The sequence below is a fragment of the Thamnophis sirtalis genome, unplaced genomic scaffold (genome assembly GCF_051295495.1).
Source record: "Thamnophis sirtalis isolate CommonGarterSnake01/CBP01778 unplaced genomic scaffold, rThaSir2_p1.2 scaffold_3, whole genome shotgun sequence".
NCBI classification, from domain to species: Eukaryota; Metazoa; Chordata; class Lepidosauria; order Squamata; family Natricidae; genus Thamnophis; species Thamnophis sirtalis.
The window spans coordinates 122,224,445-122,243,412 of record NW_028261383.1 but is presented as its reverse complement, the minus strand read 5'-3'; the positions used below and the strand labels follow the sequence as shown (position 1 = coordinate 122,243,412).

The 18,968-nt window shown below is 35.5% G+C and overlaps 1 protein-coding gene across 3 annotated transcripts in view; it reads left to right on the top strand.

The window, feature by feature from the left end:
• Positions 1–18,591, top strand: part of MFSD11 (major facilitator superfamily domain containing 11) — a 28,189-nt gene extending 9,598 nt beyond the window's left edge. For all 3 annotated transcript variants that reach the window (XM_014059242.2, XM_014059243.2, XM_087709866.1), the window contains 11 exons: positions 636–743; positions 3,086–3,165; positions 4,219–4,315; positions 6,459–6,517; positions 8,836–8,974; positions 9,469–9,509; positions 9,914–9,979; positions 10,557–10,682; positions 11,922–12,096; positions 13,792–13,927; positions 15,243–18,591. In XM_014059242.2, coding sequence (XP_013914717.1) covers positions 636–743; positions 3,086–3,165; positions 4,219–4,315; positions 6,459–6,517; positions 8,836–8,974; positions 9,469–9,509; positions 9,914–9,979; positions 10,557–10,682; positions 11,922–12,096; positions 13,792–13,927; positions 15,243–15,398 — 1,183 coding nt within the window. In that variant the 3' untranslated portion in view covers positions 15,399–18,591. The remainder of the gene's footprint in view (positions 1–635; positions 744–3,085; positions 3,166–4,218; positions 4,316–6,458; positions 6,518–8,835; positions 8,975–9,468; positions 9,510–9,913; positions 9,980–10,556; positions 10,683–11,921; positions 12,097–13,791; positions 13,928–15,242) is intronic.
• Positions 18,592–18,968: the final 377 nt, after the last annotated feature.

Here is an 18,968-nt window from a genome sequence, read left to right as displayed (position 1 = left end):
TTCAGTTGTAAATTAAAGATCCTAGAGAAGTTCAAACTATGATTTGAATAAGACAGGCTAATGAACAATATACTGATTTTGGCATGTTTTTACTAAACCTAGTTTAAAAGAACTTCCATTTGGAGATCTAGGGGAATTACAGCTAATTTTACTATAGATGAAAACTATTACTATTATTTGTGACCTCACCTTAGAATTACATGCTGTACTTAACCATTTTTCCTTTATTGTTTTTATTAAACCTAAAAACAGGTAGAATTATAATTTGTCTCTGAATTCCCATCTCCAAAGGAACATAATCAAAAATAAACATACTGCACAAACAATCCAATTCTCATGGATAAAATTTGTTTATGGGTTGGGGAGAGATGTAAAAGAAGGTAGCTTGCATCTTCATGTAAAATAATTTTAGATACAGCATCTATGTGAATTAGTGTAGCAATGTGGTAATACCATGGTGCTTGAAAAAATGTTGTGGTTGCAAACATAGAGTGTGTATATTGACAGATTTACCTTGTAGAACCATTTCCACTCCCCGCCCCCCAAAAAAACTCCAAAGAAATTCCTCCTTATTTTTCTCTTAGTTTTCAAGTACATGTTAATGATTTACTAATCATTGTTATTCCTTTGTACAGTATGGCTGTTATTTATGGAGTGTTTTCAGCATCAAATATAATTTCACCTTCAGTGGTTGCAGTCATAGGACCACAACTTTCCATGTTTATTAGTGGTATCTTCTATAGGTAAGTAAAATTGTTTCAATTCCTGGTATAATTTATGCTGATTTCCGTTTACTTAGCTGCACCTAGAAAACCTGCTCTTGTTTTGTATATAATTGACTGATGGGGAATGTATGATATAACTACTATTGTTATAGCAGCTGGTCTTAGAGTAGAATAGAATCATAGGGCTAGAGGGGACATTGGAGCTGTTCTAGTCCAATTCCCTGCCCATGGCAGGAGACCTTATATCATCCCAGACAAATGTTGGTTCAATCCTTTCTTGAAAACTTCAACAACAACAAAAAAGGGGGGTGGGTGGGAGCAGATCCAGGAAACTGCAGACCAATCATCCTGACATCAGTATCTCAGAAGATCCTGGAAAAGATAACCAAGCAACACCTAGAAGCAAGCAAATTTTTAATCAGAAACTAACATGGGTTTGTCAAAAACAGATCATGCCAATTTTATTTCATTCTTTGACAAAGTGACTAAATCAGTAGACCAGTGAAATGCCGTGGACATAGTATACTTGGATTTCAGTAAGCTAGAAAAATAAGGGATAAACAGCATCAGCACTAGATGTACGCTGCCAAATAACACTCAACGTGTAGTCCCCAATGGAACTACATCTACATGGAAGGAAGGAAGCAGTGGGGTACCCCAAAGTTCCATTTTTAGGCCCAGTACTTTTCAATATCTTCACAAATGATTTAGATGAGGGGAACTTATCAAATTTGCAGATGACACTAAGCTGGTAAAATAACCAGCACCTCAGATGATATATTCAAGATCCAGATGGATCTCGACAGACTTGAACAATGGGGACTATCCAACAAAATGAAATTCAATGTTGAGAAAAGTAAGGTCTTATACTCAGGCTGGAAAAACCAAATGTGCAGGTACAGATTAGGTGAAACCTGGCTCAATAGCAGTAAGTGGGAGTGGGAGTCTTGGAGTCCTAGTGAACAATCACTTAAATATGATCCAGTAATGTGTTGCAGCAGTCAAAAAAGCCAAAGCCATTCTAGGTTGCGTTACTGGGATAGAATGGAGTACTAAGTACTATAAGGTAGTACTGCCTTATAAAGCCTTAGTAAGACTACACATAGAATACTGCATCCAGTTTTGATCACATCATAAAAAAGATGTTGAGACTCTAGAAAGTGTGCAGAGAAGAACAGCAAGGATGATTAGGGCCCTGGAAGTTAAAACATACAAGGAATGGTTGTAGGAATTGGTTGAGGCTAGTATAGTGAAAAGAAGGACTGGGGATGATATAGCAATAGCGCTTTGACACATATCACTTTACACTGCTTTACAGCCCTCTCTAAGCGGTTTACAGAATCAGCATATTTCCCCCAACAATCTGGGTCCTCATTTAACCCACCTCGGAAGGATGGAAGGCTGAGTCAACCTTGAGGTTACTGAGGTTTGAACTGCCAAATTGCACGCAGCCGGCGATCAGCAGAAGTAGCATGCAGTACTGCACTCTAACCAATGTACCACTGTGGCTCACAATAGTATTCCAATATTTGTGCGGCTGCCACAAAGAAGAGGGAGGTCAATCTGTTTTCCAAAGAACCAGATGTTAAAGCAAGAAACAATGGATGAAAGCTAATCAATGAGAGAAGTAACTTAGAGCTAAGAAATAACTTCATAACAGTGAGAACAATTTACCAGTGGAACGGCTTGCGTTCAGAAATTATGTGTGCTCCATTACTGGAGCTTTTAAGAAGAGATTGGACAGCCATTTGTCTGAAATGATGTAGGGCTTATGTGCTGGAAGGGACCAGCAGAGCCAACTCTTTGGGTACCTGATCCGTTGCCTGTTGCTTTTCCGTGTTCCATTGTGTCAGCCAGCTGGTCTTCACTTGCGCAGGAGCACCAGGAACCGGAAGACCAGGTGGCTGGCACACATGTGCATGCCGGGAGGATGATCTTGTGGTTTCCAGCACGCACATGCGTGCCAGCCACCTGGCCTTCTGGTTTCTGGCACGCATGCGTGCGTGAAGACCAGGTGTCCAGTGTGCCGGAACCCAGAAGAGCAATGGGGGATGACTCCCATGCCTGAAGAAATGACTCTGGGTGCCACGTCCAGCACGCGTGCCATAGGTTCTCCAACACTGATGTAGGTCTCCTGCTTGAGCAGGTGGTTAGACTAGAAGACCTCCACGGTCCCTTCCAATTCTGCTATTCTGTTAAATATCTTGTAAGTGGGTAAATATAAGATTTAGAATTAATTCGTAGAGGTAAGAACAACTGAAAATCAATCAAGTACAGATTACTCCCAACTAGTGATAGAAATTATTTTACAAAGCTCTGTGAGCATGGCATCATGCGTATTAAAACTATTTTCTTTTCAGCCTATATATTGCCATTTTTATCCAGCCTATTACTTGGAGTTTCTACACAGCCTCAGTTTTCCTTGGAATAGCAGCTGCTGGTAAGTACTTCCTCTCAACCTGAAAGATGCTCTCCATTTTATGAAGGACTTTATTTTGCTATTGGTGGAATCATGAGATTTGGGTGAGAGCCTAGGTTGATTCTGAGTAATATGGACCTTTTTTTCAATTTGCTTTCCCACACTTTTCTCATTTTCCATTGAGGGGAATGCAAACAATGTGTCCCATTCCCCAGTATTAAGAAGGTACCAGTAGTAAAACTGTTCTTAACCATTAGTACCATTGCTAATTGTTGCGGACTATAGGGAGTGGTGCTAATTTCTGTTTCAAGGCCATTGAGCCAGCCCTGTCTGAAGACATTTCTGTGGTCATGTGGCCAGCAAAACGTCACGGAGCACTGTTATTGTCCCATCAACAATGTACCTATTTATACACTTACATTTAAATGCTTTCAAACTGCTAGTTTGCATGAACTGGGGCAAAAATGGAAGATGGTGCTTGGGTCTCAAACCTGGGCTGCTGGCTTTCCAACCAACAAGCCTGGCATCTTAACCATTGAGTCACTGCACCACTCCAGAACATTACATGAATAATATAAATATACATGGTTATTCCTTATGAAGAAACGTTCAATAGGATTTGGAATTACTTATTTCCCTCTTAAAGCACAGTCTTAGCACATTAACCAAGAAGTTCTTTAGATTTGCTAAGGATCTTTTTAAATTGCCTTTATTCCCAAAATTACAATAATGAAATTCCAGCTAAAGTGGCATTCACTTTGAACAATACTGTCTGTAGTTTATAAAGTATGAATTATATAGGTTTGTTGTGTAAAATGTGTAATGATTGGAACTTCAATTGGAAGTGTGGCTAGAATACATGAATAAAATTTTAATACTTAACATATTTTTTACCATATCATCTGCTTTATTTGAATACTTAAATAGGGTCAACTGTAAGCATTTGTGAAGCAACCCTGAGAAGCATCCAAGAATACAAATATGTTATGTTATTCAACCATTTTCAGATACCAATATAAGCAAACATTAGAAGATTACTTTTCTTATTTACAATAATTATTATTACATTTCCAGTATTGTGGACTGCTCAAGGAAATTGTCTAACAATAAATTCAAATGAAAACACAATTGGCAGGAACAGTGGAATTTTCTGGGCATTATTGCAATCCAGGTAAATAATTAAACTATTGCTTTTGGTTAAATCCTTTTGTGAAATGAAATAAAACTTCACAGATTGCAGTGGTGTCCTCTCCCTTTTGCATCTCTCAGTTGACCTCTAATTTATTCTGGAGGATTGGGAACTCACTAAACCATTTTTTAGGCAAATGGGAGCTAAGGGAAGAAGAAATCACCCAATACCAGAAAGTGCACAGATGGTGCAAATATAAAAAACCTTTTGTTGGGAAACAAATGTATAATTAGGCTGTATTTCTCTGGATACTTAAAGCAAGATTGTGAAAGTACAACTTATAACTGAGCTGTCAGTTTTGGGGCTTACACAAAATATGTGCTTTCTAAAATTACAGTTCCCTTCAAGTTCTGCTTTCTATGTCAACTATCATTTAAAGAGTCCTAAATGGGAAGAAGAGTTTGTTCTAAATCTATATTGAGTCACTGTCTCATCTGTGTCATAGGAAAATATTTGAGGGCATTCAGAAATTTCCACGATTTTATTATAAAATAAGTTAGGGAGCATGAATAACATGTTCAATTTAAAACATATTTTGTGTCTAGATGGCTTAGATTGCTTTGACCTAGATCAGGGTAATTGAAATTCAGCTTCTACTTTAGCCAATGAACATTGGTCAAGCGTGGGACTAGTCCCTTATTCTCTACCTCTTTTACATGATTCTAATGAGGATGTTCTTGGGTTGAAGTTGGGAATTGTGAATGATACCTGCTGCTTTCTGAAAGGAAATATATAATTTATACTTTGCTTTCTTATTAAGCAAAATAGGCAAGGTGGACAGCAAGCAAATTTAAATAAAAATACAAATAATCAAAGGAGCTTATAATAAAGATTAAAACATAAAAAGGTAGGACAATCATTCAAAAGCAACACATCTGTTAAAATAAAGCGTTGCTAAACAAAAAAGCAGAGGTCTGTTTTCAGCACAGCAGGGCCCTCACCAGGAGGATAGTATCCAGCAGCACCACTAGGAGTGTTAGACCTCACTGCCCAGCAGTTAACAAGATAAAAATGGCAATCACAGAGTATGTGCCATCCAAAATAAAATGTCCTTTATCAGTTTGTGTAGATAGAAACAAAAGGGATTATTAACAATCACCACTTCCATTGCGGCCCTGGGAAGACTGTATAAGCAAAACAAGAGTGTAGTGGCTAGAGTTTTTATTTTAAAACCCTATGAATTTCCAAGATAGGATTGTAAAGATATGGTAGTTAAAAAATGTTTCTTTCAGTTGAGATCAACTGGCAACTTCACTGACACGTTTATGTAGTTTTCTGAGGAATAATTCCAATTTATTTTCCCTTACTTCTTTAAAGATATATTTTCATTTTCCCAGTCTAGCTTGCAGCCCTCTGGTAGTTTCTGCCCAATACTTAAAGGTCTAAGCTTGCTTAGATTTCAAGGTTAGCCAAAAACAGCTAGATTCTGCCACCCTGGTTCATGGATAAATTGGCAGCTTAACCTAGCATTCTAAACTGATCTCAGAAATCTTTTTTTTAAAACAATGAGATCTGAAGAGGGGGAAAAGTCAGAATGTGAAAGGGCAGTGGTATAATCAGGTTGCAGGTGGAAAACTGTCTTCATTCCTACTTTTAATTTTCAAATCAAATGCAGTATTTCCTCTTCAGTTATTTTAAACTTTGTCATTATGTCCTGCTTCCATATATTGGAATTTTTGTTTCCATTATTGGGATCATATTCCTAAGCTGCTTCTTGTTGAGCCAAAATATTTGTCTATTTTAACATTTGTGCTGTGAATTTTCCATGTTTGTCATGGAGCCTTCTTTGCCTGATATGATCTGTTTGTGTTGCACTTCAGTTCTCATAGTTGCTAGCTGTTATGACCAAAAGTCCTATTGACTGGGACTATGGGAATTGAAATCCAACCCACCAGTGGGTATTAGTTTAAAGAAGGCTGATGTAATGAAAGAAAAACATACATACCTTGGAAAGATGAGCTCTTATTGACTGGGTATGTTGGAATCTACTTGCAATGCCAATATAATTTAACATTTTACAGATAAATCCTTGAGATTATTTCAATGTTGATTTGAACTATAATTCACCTTTTTCTTTCTTATATCACAAATAATGCATTAACCACTACTTATCTTTTGTTTACAGCTTGTTTTTTGGAAATCTCTACATATATTTTGCCTGGCAAGGGAAAACTTACATATCAGGTTGGTATTGTTCATGAAATCCTTTGAAGCCTGTGTATTCAGCCTACTGTCTCCATCTTTGAATTTTTACAATATCTTACTGAATGTACAAATCCCATTTTAAAATATGTTGTGTCCCTTGATATTTAATCACCTACACCCAGACAAGCAGAATAATTTACTGTCTCAGCAGTTAGATAAGAAAAGGAAAAGCTTGTGTGGAAGCAATTTTTTGCCTGAAGTGGATAAGCAAATGCTTTCCCACTCTTCTCTTCTTTTCCATTTCCATTCTCCCTTGGCCTAGCCAACTATCTACCAAGACAACTGGATGACTTTGGGCCAGTCACTCTCTCTCAGCCCAACCCACCTCACAGGGCTGCTGTTTGGGGAAATATAGGAGAAGGAAAGTGTGTTGAATATATTTGCCACCTTCAATTATTTGTAAAAATAATAAAGGGATACAAATAAAATATTGGATGGGGTAGGAGAGACAGATAGATGGATGGATGGATGGATGGATGGATAGATAGATAGATCAGATATAGAGAGATCTCTATCGAGATAGACCAGTTGAAAAGTTCAGTCTTCAAAGAAGTCTGACTGTATCTGTTTTTTCAGGTTCCCTATTCTTCACTTGGCTTACTATAGCTCATTGGTCAGTAAGGAAAGCAGATTTTACAGTTTTTCAGAATGTAATGCTTTATTACAGTATGTATACAGGCTGAATTAGGCTTCATGCTTGTGCGAGCAAAGCGTGATTGGAGCTGCCATTTTTCTATAAATATAGGTGTGTGTGTGTGTGTAATGTTGGCTTTGTTGCTTTAAATGGATTGGTTGGCTATGTTGTCACATCTTGATTGGTTGATGGAATTGATGTTTGGTGAGGGTGATTGGTGATGATGTCCTGTGTTGTTCTGGGTCCTGTGTTGGTTTTTGTGGCTGGGACTCGTTTATTGAGTAGGGCTAGTTTCCAGATGTCTGGTAGGTGGGAGGTATCATCACGTTTATTCATGTTGTGGGGGTGTTTCTCTATTTCGATAGATTTCATAATTATTCTCTTGTTGAAGTGTTCAGTTTTGGAGAGTAATTTGGTTCCTTCAAAATCAATGTCATGTCCTGTTGCTTTAAGGTGTTGGAAAAAGGAGGAAGTTTTTTCTTCTTTTCTGACTGCGTTCTTGTATTCTGTGATGCATGCATTTATTCTCCTATTAGTTTGTCCAATGTATGTGGCTGGGCAGGTTTTGCATGATATTTCGTAGACTCCTTGGTTTTCTAGCTGGATTTTGTCTTTGGGGTTTCTTAAGATGTTGGCTATTTTTTGGTCAGTGTTGAAGGCTGTCTTGATATTGTGTGGAGAATTTTGCTGATTTTATCTGTGGTGCCTTTGATGTAAGGGAAGAGGGCGATGCCATTGTCCTGTTCTGTGTCTCAGTTCTTGTGGGGGGTTCTCCCTTTGGATTAGGTTGGTAATCATCCCCAGAGAGAAATCAAACAGATGCCCCAAGCTCTATGGCCTCCCCAAGATACAAAAAGAAGGAACACCACTCAGACCCATAGTCAGCTCCATAGGCTCACCTCTACAGAATCTTGCCAAATTTCTTGCCAAACAACTTTAGCCCTACACAGAATCCGTCACCTCACACGTACAAAACTCACTCCACTTCATAGAAACAATAAAGAAACAAAACCTACAACCCAGCGACCTACTTGTGAGCTTCGATGTCATATCCCTCTTCACCCAAGTGCCTATAAAAGAAGCATTGACAGCTATCCAGAACAAATACAACCCCCCAAGACCTGCATATATGTACACATATACATACACATACACATACACATATACATATAATCTAAATCATGAAACCTATATCTCTCTCTATATACACACACACATAGGAAAAGACCTGAATACAACAAACCATTTGTGAAAGCATTTGGGAAGATAATTTCCTCCTTATGTTATTGTAAACATGAATTTAGATACAAAGGCAGTATTACGCCTATTAAAACTATCTACCAGAATATTTATGCAGAGAGTTCTTCCTCTGAATATACTAAAAGTTTTGACTGATTTTCCGCTTTATTTCCTAATAATTGCCTAATTAAGCGACTAATTCCATGACCATACTAAAACAAAACATGTTAATATGCATAGTTATCTTCAAATACAGAATCTTGGATTGATTCGTGAAAATTTACTGACATTTGTTATGAATGTAATTTTGGTTCTGTACTTTATATTTTGTTTTATCTGAAAAATATCCTGAATGTTTTGGCAACTTTGAATGAGTACACTGTTCATTGAAGAAGGTATAACACACTATTTTTCTTCTCCACAGAAAGTGACCGTAGGACTGTCTTCATCTCTCTGACGGTGATCAGTCTAGTGGGCACCGTTTTGTTTTTTCTCATTAAAACTCCAGAAGAAACAAATTCAGAGGAAGAGGAAACCACTTCTGAAAACATTGCAGATAGCATGTAGGTGCTAATGGTTGATTTTTTGTTATATCAATATATTCTCTTTCTGCTCTTTTTTGACTAAGAAAGGATGCCTGTATTTAATGCAGAGAGGCATTGTAACTAGAAAACAATCCATTTGCCCCAGTTATTCAGGGTAGGAAGGATGCTTAGATTTAAACTGTACAGCTACAAGATAATTTACATGAAACTACATACGTAATTTATGTAGGAAAATTAATTTCTGTTGATACATTTTTATGTTGCATGATATTGGGCAGACCTATTTTGATGTGTAAGGGGAATTCATAAAGAAAAGTGATGTCAAAAGTTTAATACACATATAATTTAGGTTATTGGCTTATTTCTGAATCAATATTTCCTATATTGATATTTAAATTTTTTTTAATGATAAATGGTACTGAGTTAAGGAAAACGTTGATAATGATGCAAGATAATGATTTTCTTAATATACTACATATTTTTTCACATTAAATAAATACTTGTTTTATCAGGTCTAGCCAAAGCAAAACATCAAGGGCCATGGATGCAATAAGTAAGTAAAAGTTCCCAGGGCATTTTGACACGCTCAGCAAGAGTCAAATGCAAATGGTTACAATTCCTTGTAACTTGTTTCTAAGATTTCCCTCCTCAAGGAGGCAGAGATATAATGTTAGTAGCAACATTACTATAAATCTTGTAACATTGCCTATTTTTGGTGCAGCTGGCCTAATTGTTTATCCTGCTTTGACTCACAAAGTTGGTATAGTCCACTGATTTGTTAAGCTCCATAGTGTACTTACGTTCAAAACTGTTGAGTACCACCAGAGAAGAGCTCATTATCATTGAGAGAGAAAGGGATATTGGAATTAAGCCCAGTTTCCAATTTTTGAATTACAAATCAATGAAGATTCTCTTCACATCGTTTAATTAAATATTTCCATTTTGCATTCTTTGTAGAAAGATCATTCAAATTGTGTGCTACAAAACGGATTTTGCTACTTAGTGTCCCAACAGCCTATACAGGTAATGGAACAAGAGTGCAAATACCAATCTTGAAAGTTTATATAGTACAGACATTTGTTATATCTCTTATGTTTTTTCTTAATCGTCCAGTCTTTGGTTTCTTCATGAAAATCAATTAATGACATTGAATTGAGTTGTTGAATTTGGGGCATATTTATGGTAAAAATGCAATTTTGGCCCTCATGATCTGTCAGGTTACTATACAGTAGCAAACAGCAGGGATAGTTGCTGGTTTCTTTATTCAAAGAGGCCTATCCTATTCTGAAGACTGTAATTTGGGGATAATAATATTTTGATTCACCTATACAAAGACAGTTAATGATCTACCAACAGCTGATATAAAGACATTGCATATATTGAAAGTTCTTGAATGTACTAATATGTTACCTATCTGCGAATTACACTGTTTGTTTCTAAGTGGTGTTCGGTTTTTTAAGTCTTATGAGGACACATAGGGATATGGGAATTTTGCTAAATAATTATCATTGAAATATTTATTGAAAGTTCCTCTGAAAATGTTTTACTTAAGGATAAATACTTGCATATAATAATGACTGAAATAATGTTGTTTTTCAAGGGCTGGAATTAACATTCTTCTCTGGAGTATATGGAACTTGTATAGGCGCTATTAAGAAATTTGGTGCTGAAGAAAAAAGTCTTATTGGACTGTCTGGTATTTTCATTGGCATTGGAGAAATATTAGGTGAGTTCAAACTGCTTCCCAACAAAATGAAATGATACAACAAACTTTGAGAAACTTGTAAATAGTAGAAAATATTTTCTATTCTAAATAATAGAAAATATTTTCTGATATTAAATAAATAAATTTAATAAATAAATGTGATCAATGAGTACATGTATATAATATACAGGTAGATAAAGTAATTCAGCAAAGATCTAAGATACTAGAAGTCCAAAATTAATTGTTAAATTTTCATTGTAGAGGAATGATCAAGTAGGCAGGTCTCACCCTAAGTTTTCAGTTGTCCTCACACCTTTATCATTGCAAAACAAATGAACAAAGGCTAAACAAGACTCCACAAAGCATTTTCAGAGGATTTATTTATTTATTTTTGCTTTAAATTCATGAATAAAGTTATATTACATATTTATTATTTGCCTTCATCCTTTGTGTCACTATAGAACAGGGGTGTCAAACTCGTGGTCCATGGGCCAGATGTATCACATGCTGGCCATGCCCATCCCCGTTTTAATGAAGGGGAAAAAGTTGTGATATGTCACATGACGACAATGCGACACCATGAGTTTGACACCCTGTTATAGAATATGTGAGTTCAGTACATTGTACAATATAAAAACCAGACATATTGTTTTGATATAATGATATGTGTAATGGTCCATTGTAATGCTATTATTATTAGTGTAATGCTATTATTAATGTAGCGCTGTTTCAGTTTGCTATGACACCAGTCCATTTGTTGGCCAACACTCCAATTTGTTGTGACACCAGTCCACTTGTAACCCAACACTGACAGGGCAAGGCAGTGTATATAAACAGAGAGCAAACCTTACTCCCTTTTAGCACTGATGATGTTACCTAGTTGGATAATGAAGCATATGCAAGAAAACAATCAAGGTCAGAGTGTTTTTAGATTTCTTGCTTGACATGTACTAGTACGCATTTACTGATTTTTCTTAAAGGGACAGTGCCACCAGCAGATTATCATAGCATCCTTATGGATGATGGTAACAAACTGGCAGCTATTGGAATTTTATAATACAGTGCTGCTAAGGTAGGTTCTAACTATTCCAGTTAAGATATTTCCTTAATGCTGGGAATCTTAAGAAACCAGTCTTCAAGAAAACACTTTACTTTTAACATTTTCAATAAAAAAGCTTGTTCCTTAATTTACCCTGTGAGCATCTGCATTAAAGAAAGCAATTTTCTGTATGGATAATAATTATATATTTACTGTTACAGGTGGAGGAATCTTTGGCCTCCTAAGTAAGAACAACAGATTTGGCAGGAACCCAGTGGTGATGTTAGGCATTGTGACCCATTTCATAGCTTTCTATTTGATTTTTTGTAATATACCAAATGATGCACCCATTGCATCCATGGAAGGAACAGATAGCATTGCATTCATGGAACCAAGGTATGATTTTTGCTTCTTCTATCCAGATTATTCTTAAAAGACAATTATATATATTTGTTTTTTCTTCTTCTTGGTCACAATCATTTTGTTATAAGAATTACTAGCATTTGAAGATCATTTTTATGTTTTCATTGTCAGGATGACATATTTAACTTTCAGTTTCAAATTCCAGTATTGTGCTCTTTTTTTTGCATTTGTGTTTCCCTATTATGGAATAGAACTAGAAAGTTTATAGAATTTCATAACTGGAAATTCTTCAGTCATATAAGCTCTGTTTGAAGATGGACAGGGTGGGGTTAAACTTTTCTCAGGTAAAACTATAGCTAAATTACTGTAATTCAAGTACCTTAAGCTATCGCCAATTTATTCTGAAATGAATTATGAATCTTGATTAATATTCAATATATTGTTTAATGGTCACAAATTGTTATTTAATCAAATAATAACAGAAACAAAGTATGGTATCTATATCACATGCATAAATCTTGAAGTGGCACAGGATAATTCAGGATAGATTTGCACTTCTCTGCTGTAAAGAGGATGCATCAGTGGTGAAATCTATTATTATTTTTTGGTCACCGGTTCTGTGAGTGTGGCTTGCTGGTGGTGGTCATGTGACCGGATGAGCGTGGCCAACTTTTTTCCAGGTAGGAAAAAAAATGCCTTAAAAAGTGAATTAAAGAGGGTCTGACAATCGCGCAACTCACAGCATTTTTTTCTTACCTATTCACCCCAACCGGCAGGAAAAAAATGCTTTAAAAAATGGAAAAAATGGTTCCAATGATTGCGTGGATCAGTTGTGAGCCGTGTAATTTTCAGACCCTCTTTATTTCACTTTTTAAAGCATTTTTTTCCTGCCAGTTTGGGTGAATAGATAGTAAAAAAATGCTTTAAAAAGTGGAGGGGGGGGGGAAAGGTTCCATGACAATCAGCTATGCTGTGTGATCGTCAGAACCTTTTTTTCCACTTTTTAAAGCATTTTTTTTACTACCGGTTCGGGCAAACCTTAGAATTTTTCCTACACTGGTAACATTTCACCCCGATCAGAACCCATTTGGTTCAAGTACTGGAACTCCATAAAGTTAGACTGATCAAAAAGGCATCTTAGTAAAACAACAGCAATCTTTTTTCTGTTGAGATAAAATGCCATGACAATGTTATGAGGAAGAGGCATATTAAGTTTGATGATTATCGGACCTTACCTGTAATCAGTGACACTAAAAGAGAACACTATTAATAGTCCCAATCAAAGCATATTGAAGATTGGAAGAATTACAGGAATCGAATTCCATTGTTGTCAGCTATTTTGTAAATGTATATGAAAGGTTACGTACAAACAAATGATATGCGATTCCTGGGAGAAGGTGTTATTAGAGAAAAGTGGCCCTCTAGCATTTACTCTGATATCTGTGCTAAACAAACTATAATGTTTGATTTTAATAGTTTTTTTATATACAGTATTTTTATTATTTTAAACTGCAGTTTTTAAAATAGTGTTGGTGTTTTAAATGTTGCTTGTTTATGAGTCATATATTTAAGACAGGTGGCTATAAAAATTAAATGAATAAATAAGTGATTGGCCACTTTTCTGTTGTATTTCTCAAACTTGAAGAAAATCAAAAATGATAGAATTGAGCATAATACTGTTTTTCAATTATAATTTTGAGTTTATTATTTATTGCTTCTTTATTTCAGCAAAGAAGTAGCCATTTTTTGCAGTTTCTTACTGGGCTTTGGAGATAGCTGTTTCAACACTCAACTCCTTAGTATTTTGGGATTCTTGTATTCTGAAGACAGTGCACCTGCCTTTGCTATATTTAAATTCGTTCAGGTAATATCTATTTCCAAGTGGCAGAACCAGATGGGGATGATGTTTGGTGCTTTTTCCTCAGTTTTGGACTTCCAACAGCTGCCTGGACTACAGATAGCCCTTGACTTACAACAATTTGTTTAACAAATATTCAAAGTTACAACAGCACTGAAAAAAGTGACTTATAAACAATGCTCACACTTACAACTATCATAACACCTCCATCATGGTTAGTACCTGGCATACATTATTACACAAAATTGGGACATGACTCCCTTAACAACCTTAGCAATGGAAATTCTACTCCCAATTGTGGTTGTGAGTCAAGGACAATTGTAATCCATGGAGTTGAAGATTTTTGGGAAGTGATTTTCCTTCTTCGTAGGGCTGAGAAAGAATAATTGGTCCAAGGTCACCCAACAGGCTTTGTACCTAAAGTGAGACTAGAACTCATGGCTTCCCAGTCTCTAGCCTGATACTACTAAGCCCAAAATAACTTCCAGTTTCATTGGGGAAAATGTATCAGCAGGTCATAGCACTTAGCCAACCTTGTCTCACTTGCTTACTAAGTACAATTAGGCATGATAATATTTGGCAATAAATTATCAGAAATCCATATAGACTGGGCTAACACCCACCCACGATTACCACATTCTGGAAGTAATAGCATACTATATTGCTGTACAGTTGCCAAAGAATTTTATGGATCTTATCTATTTAGCCATTAGAAATTGAGCATGGCTTAAAGGAAACTTTGCCCTTTGTGCTAAGAAAAAGCGAGAGTAGAATTAATTTCTGAGAAAAGTTCCTGTGATATTATCAAGTAAAAATTATAAAGTAACAGTTGGGTTATGGTAGCAAAGAATGCATTCACAATAGTATCTTTTTGTTCGTTGTTCAATATGTAGTCTGCCTTTCCTCCATCAAAATTACCCTGGAGTTCAAGGTGGTATGCTTATATAGAAAAGATATTTTGATATTTTTGCATCACTGATCTCATTTACTCAAAATTAGACATAATCCATTAATACATTATATGATATTTAAATGAAATGCAAAATTCATGTATATCAATAATGCTAGGCCATTCAACCTACAATTTAAAATACTGTGCTGGATTTTGTATACACAAACAACACTCTTACAAAAAGTAATCTGTATATTAGACATGTCCAGTTTGGAATAAGTGTATTTGCTTCTATAAAGAAACATGAATAGGAAAGTTTATGTTCCAGTAATTAAAAGTGGAGGTGAGATGGCATTAAAAATCAATGTCTATAACTCAGTTGGCTTGTCATTAAGATTGCACTTACAACATGTTTTTTTTTCTTTTCAGTCTGTCTGTGCAGCTGTTGCTTTCTTCTACAGCAACTATTTGTTTCTTCAGTGGCAACTTTTAATAATGGCAGTTGTTGGATTTTTTGGAACAATTACGTTTTTCACAGTGGAATGGGAAGCAGCAGCCAGAAGTACAGGTTATCACAACATTTGATAAATGCAGTGTAATCATCCTGAAGCAATAGTCATCTTTCCAAACCACAAATTGATTGGAAAGACTATGGAATACAGATATATTTAACAGCACAGTTCTAAAAGGTTTTATTCCCTCATCAATCAATAGTGATGAAGATCACAGACTACAATGTGGAGAAAGAACCCTGTAGAGGGGACAGAAAGGCACTCTCTTTTTAAATCAGATCTACTTGAGTTTAAGAATAGTCATTAAGGAAATTCTATTATTGCTGTTCTTTTAATACACACGTGGTTATTTGAACCGTATTCAAAATCATTGAGACTTGAAACTAGGTATAGGATTGCAATCTTACTGTATTTACTTTTTTCTACAAAATTCATCATTGTGCATTTCTAGTAAGAACATAAGGAAAAGGGAAAGTGAATTTCTAATTGAAATAAACACATTGTATTTTACATGTTCTGATAAACAGTTCTGCATAGATTACAGTTTGGTGGGAATTGAAACCTGGAACATTTTGATTATTCTGGGTTTGTACTGAAACAATTCTGGAAAGGTCTTACAATCTCAAACACTTTGCCCAGGTATATTTTTCTCTTTCTCTACAAAGGCTGTAAATTAGCCTGCCTGCTTATTTTCTTAGGGTATTTCTTTTCCTACTTTCCCTTAGTAGCCACTGATTTCTTTTTCAAGGGTGACATATCTATCCTAGTTTTTCATAGGATCTCCCTTTGATTATCTCCCCTAAATTGATGCCACCGATTTTCCTACCTCCCTGCCTTGCTGACGTCCTTAGCATTTTCCTGTTATCCGTATCTGAAACATTTCTGCTGGAACATGCATGTTCCAGGTCTGGATGTGGGCCACCCAAAAGAGAACACTTAATGTATGGAATGTTTTGTATCTACCGTACTTACTTTGTATTGATTTGCTGAACATCATCAGAGGAGCCAAATCAGTGGTTGGTTCTTACCAGTTCATCTGAACCAGTAGTAGCTTAGTGGCCAGCTTTGCCACAGTCCCGCTGTTGTTTCGGCAATGCCGTAGGCGCCGCCATCTTGTTTTTGACTTCTGCGCATGTGCAGAAGCATTTTTATTGCACTGTGCATGCGCGTGTGCGCGCCACGCCCATGAGTAGTCTCTGCCGGAACCCACCACTGAGCCAAAGTATAGCACTAAAGTGCAAAATAACAATGCTTTACCTTTTGGTAGCTGATGTTGCACTTAATGTTGATGTCTGTAAAGTCATATATAGAGGTAAGGTTGGATTTCTGGGGAGTGTTTTGTTGTTATATACATATTTTAGAACTTTTTAATGTATTTCTGAACTCAAAATGGTGGGAAATTGTCATTGGTCTTCAGAAGCCATGAGAAGAAAAAACTAAGAGTCACGAAAAGAGTTCACTTGAAGGCCTAGGGCTGTTTATTGCCCATCCAGTACAGGGATAAGTATGATTTAATTATATTATCAGTTTATAGCTTCAATTCATTATACACTATATTTTAGTGCCATAATTTCGCTGGAGAGACAAGCACTGAGATGTTATGAATGTATATCTATTCTACAATATCTACAAATATTTTGTCAGGTGCTAAACTGTGAAGCATACCTAAAATGTTTGATTAGTTTAATCAAAATGATTTTGCCTGTTTTAATTCACATGTGAATCCATGTATATTCAAACTGCAATCAATATTCACCTGGGAGTGGGAGCAAACTTTAGTGAATTCAGAGGAGCTGCTTAAGTCAATTGCCTGTAGGATTGACACTGTAATCAGTTAAAACGTATGGTCGATTTAGACATTCTTTGATTAAATAATAGACATAAATTCAATTCAGCTTTTTGTATGGAGTGCACTTTGCTTCCAAAGAGTTGTACAATCCCTGGGGTACTTTCACAAATAAAGAATAAAGAACAGACAATGATACAATACAATCCTCTCTCCCCCTCCCCCCATTGCTTTAACTGAGGAAAATTACAATCTTATGTAATTATAGAATTAATAAGCCAGGCTTTTGAATTCTCAATGCAGAACATGTCTGAAGTCAGCTGTAAGGGAATATAAAAATTGTGATCAGTTCTAGAAAAATGTGGACACAGAACTGTATCTCAGTTTTGAAAATAGCATGTCTCAAAACCTTATTATTACTACTTTGTGTATAAAATAATACTTTTGCTTACCATTCTGTTGAAACAGTACTACGCGGAGAAACAGTATTGCATAAAAACAATGAATAGTTTTTGTGTTCAGTATATACTTTCTTATTTGTACATCTAAAAATCATGGTAGCATTGATACTGAATGTTATTTATTTAGTAGTCTAGCCATAACAGCTAATCACTTTTAAGAGACATATCTGTCAATACTAAGAGCTAGGGGAAAGTTCTGCCATTTAGCAAGGGAATTTTTATTAACAGATTTCAGAGTGGTAGCTTTGAATGCAGCAGAAAGTATTACAGAATTGATTTTACTTCATAAAACCAGGAACATTAAAATCTTTCCAATTCTTGACTCCATGTGAAGATTGCGTATGACAGGGTTAATTGATTTGTTCCTTAGATCCAAACAAATAATTGCCAAAAAACCCCAAAATTAATTTAAGCCAAACCATTTTTTGTAATCATCTCTTTAAATTTATAATCCAGCATCATGTTTGTGGCTTAGAGAGCGAAAGATTGTCAGAATAAATTATTCTCATTAAAAAACAAAACAGTTTATCTGTATATTGGCCTAGAAGTAGTTATTTGTATCCTTGAGATACAGTTTTGATTCTGAATGTTGACAGAAAGCAAAACTACCAAAGACCTTAATGATACTCAGCCTTTGCAAATGTAGGGAATTAGTGCCAATATTAATTGCATCTATTCAGGTGATACAGAAGCTCATTAAAACAGGCTGGGATACTTTAAAAAAAACCACTTGACTGAAAAATGATTAGTTCGAGCAACTAGATATTGGCATATATGCTTAGTTATTTCAAATGGTTATGTCCAGCCAAATGATTTCACAAACTAGCCATTTTGATTGTGTTGATGTAGTTGTGTTATGTCTAGATGTTCATCATCTTTTTAAAAAAAATTGTGAAACTATTCTCAGTTACATGATATGGATTGAAATACTTTTAAAAATTAATACTACTTATTTCTTTTTATGATTACAGAAATAAAACAAATGAAATCAATAAATAAATTTTGCAAAACAACCTTAAGAGGCTTTTAATGTAATTGTTCTGTAGCAATGATTATGCACATTTTAAAAATAGTGCTTGTTAAAAAATAGCTATGCAACTGTGTTGTATTACTAACCTGTTTCACCATGTATTTGATAATGATGTCTATCTATTTAATAATGGCATTAATTGCCCCTAATTTTATGCTGGCTTTAAACCATTTTTAAAATACTGCTAATGGTAAATGAAATTCTAAAAATTCATAACATTTATTTTTCTAAAATTCATAGTATTTTATAAAGCATTTATACATTAGTATTTATAAAACATTTACAACATACAGTAAAAATTGTCCTGAGTCTGAAGTGAAGTCAATATACTATCCTCCCCTATCAGAAGAAGCTGTTGAATCTGAC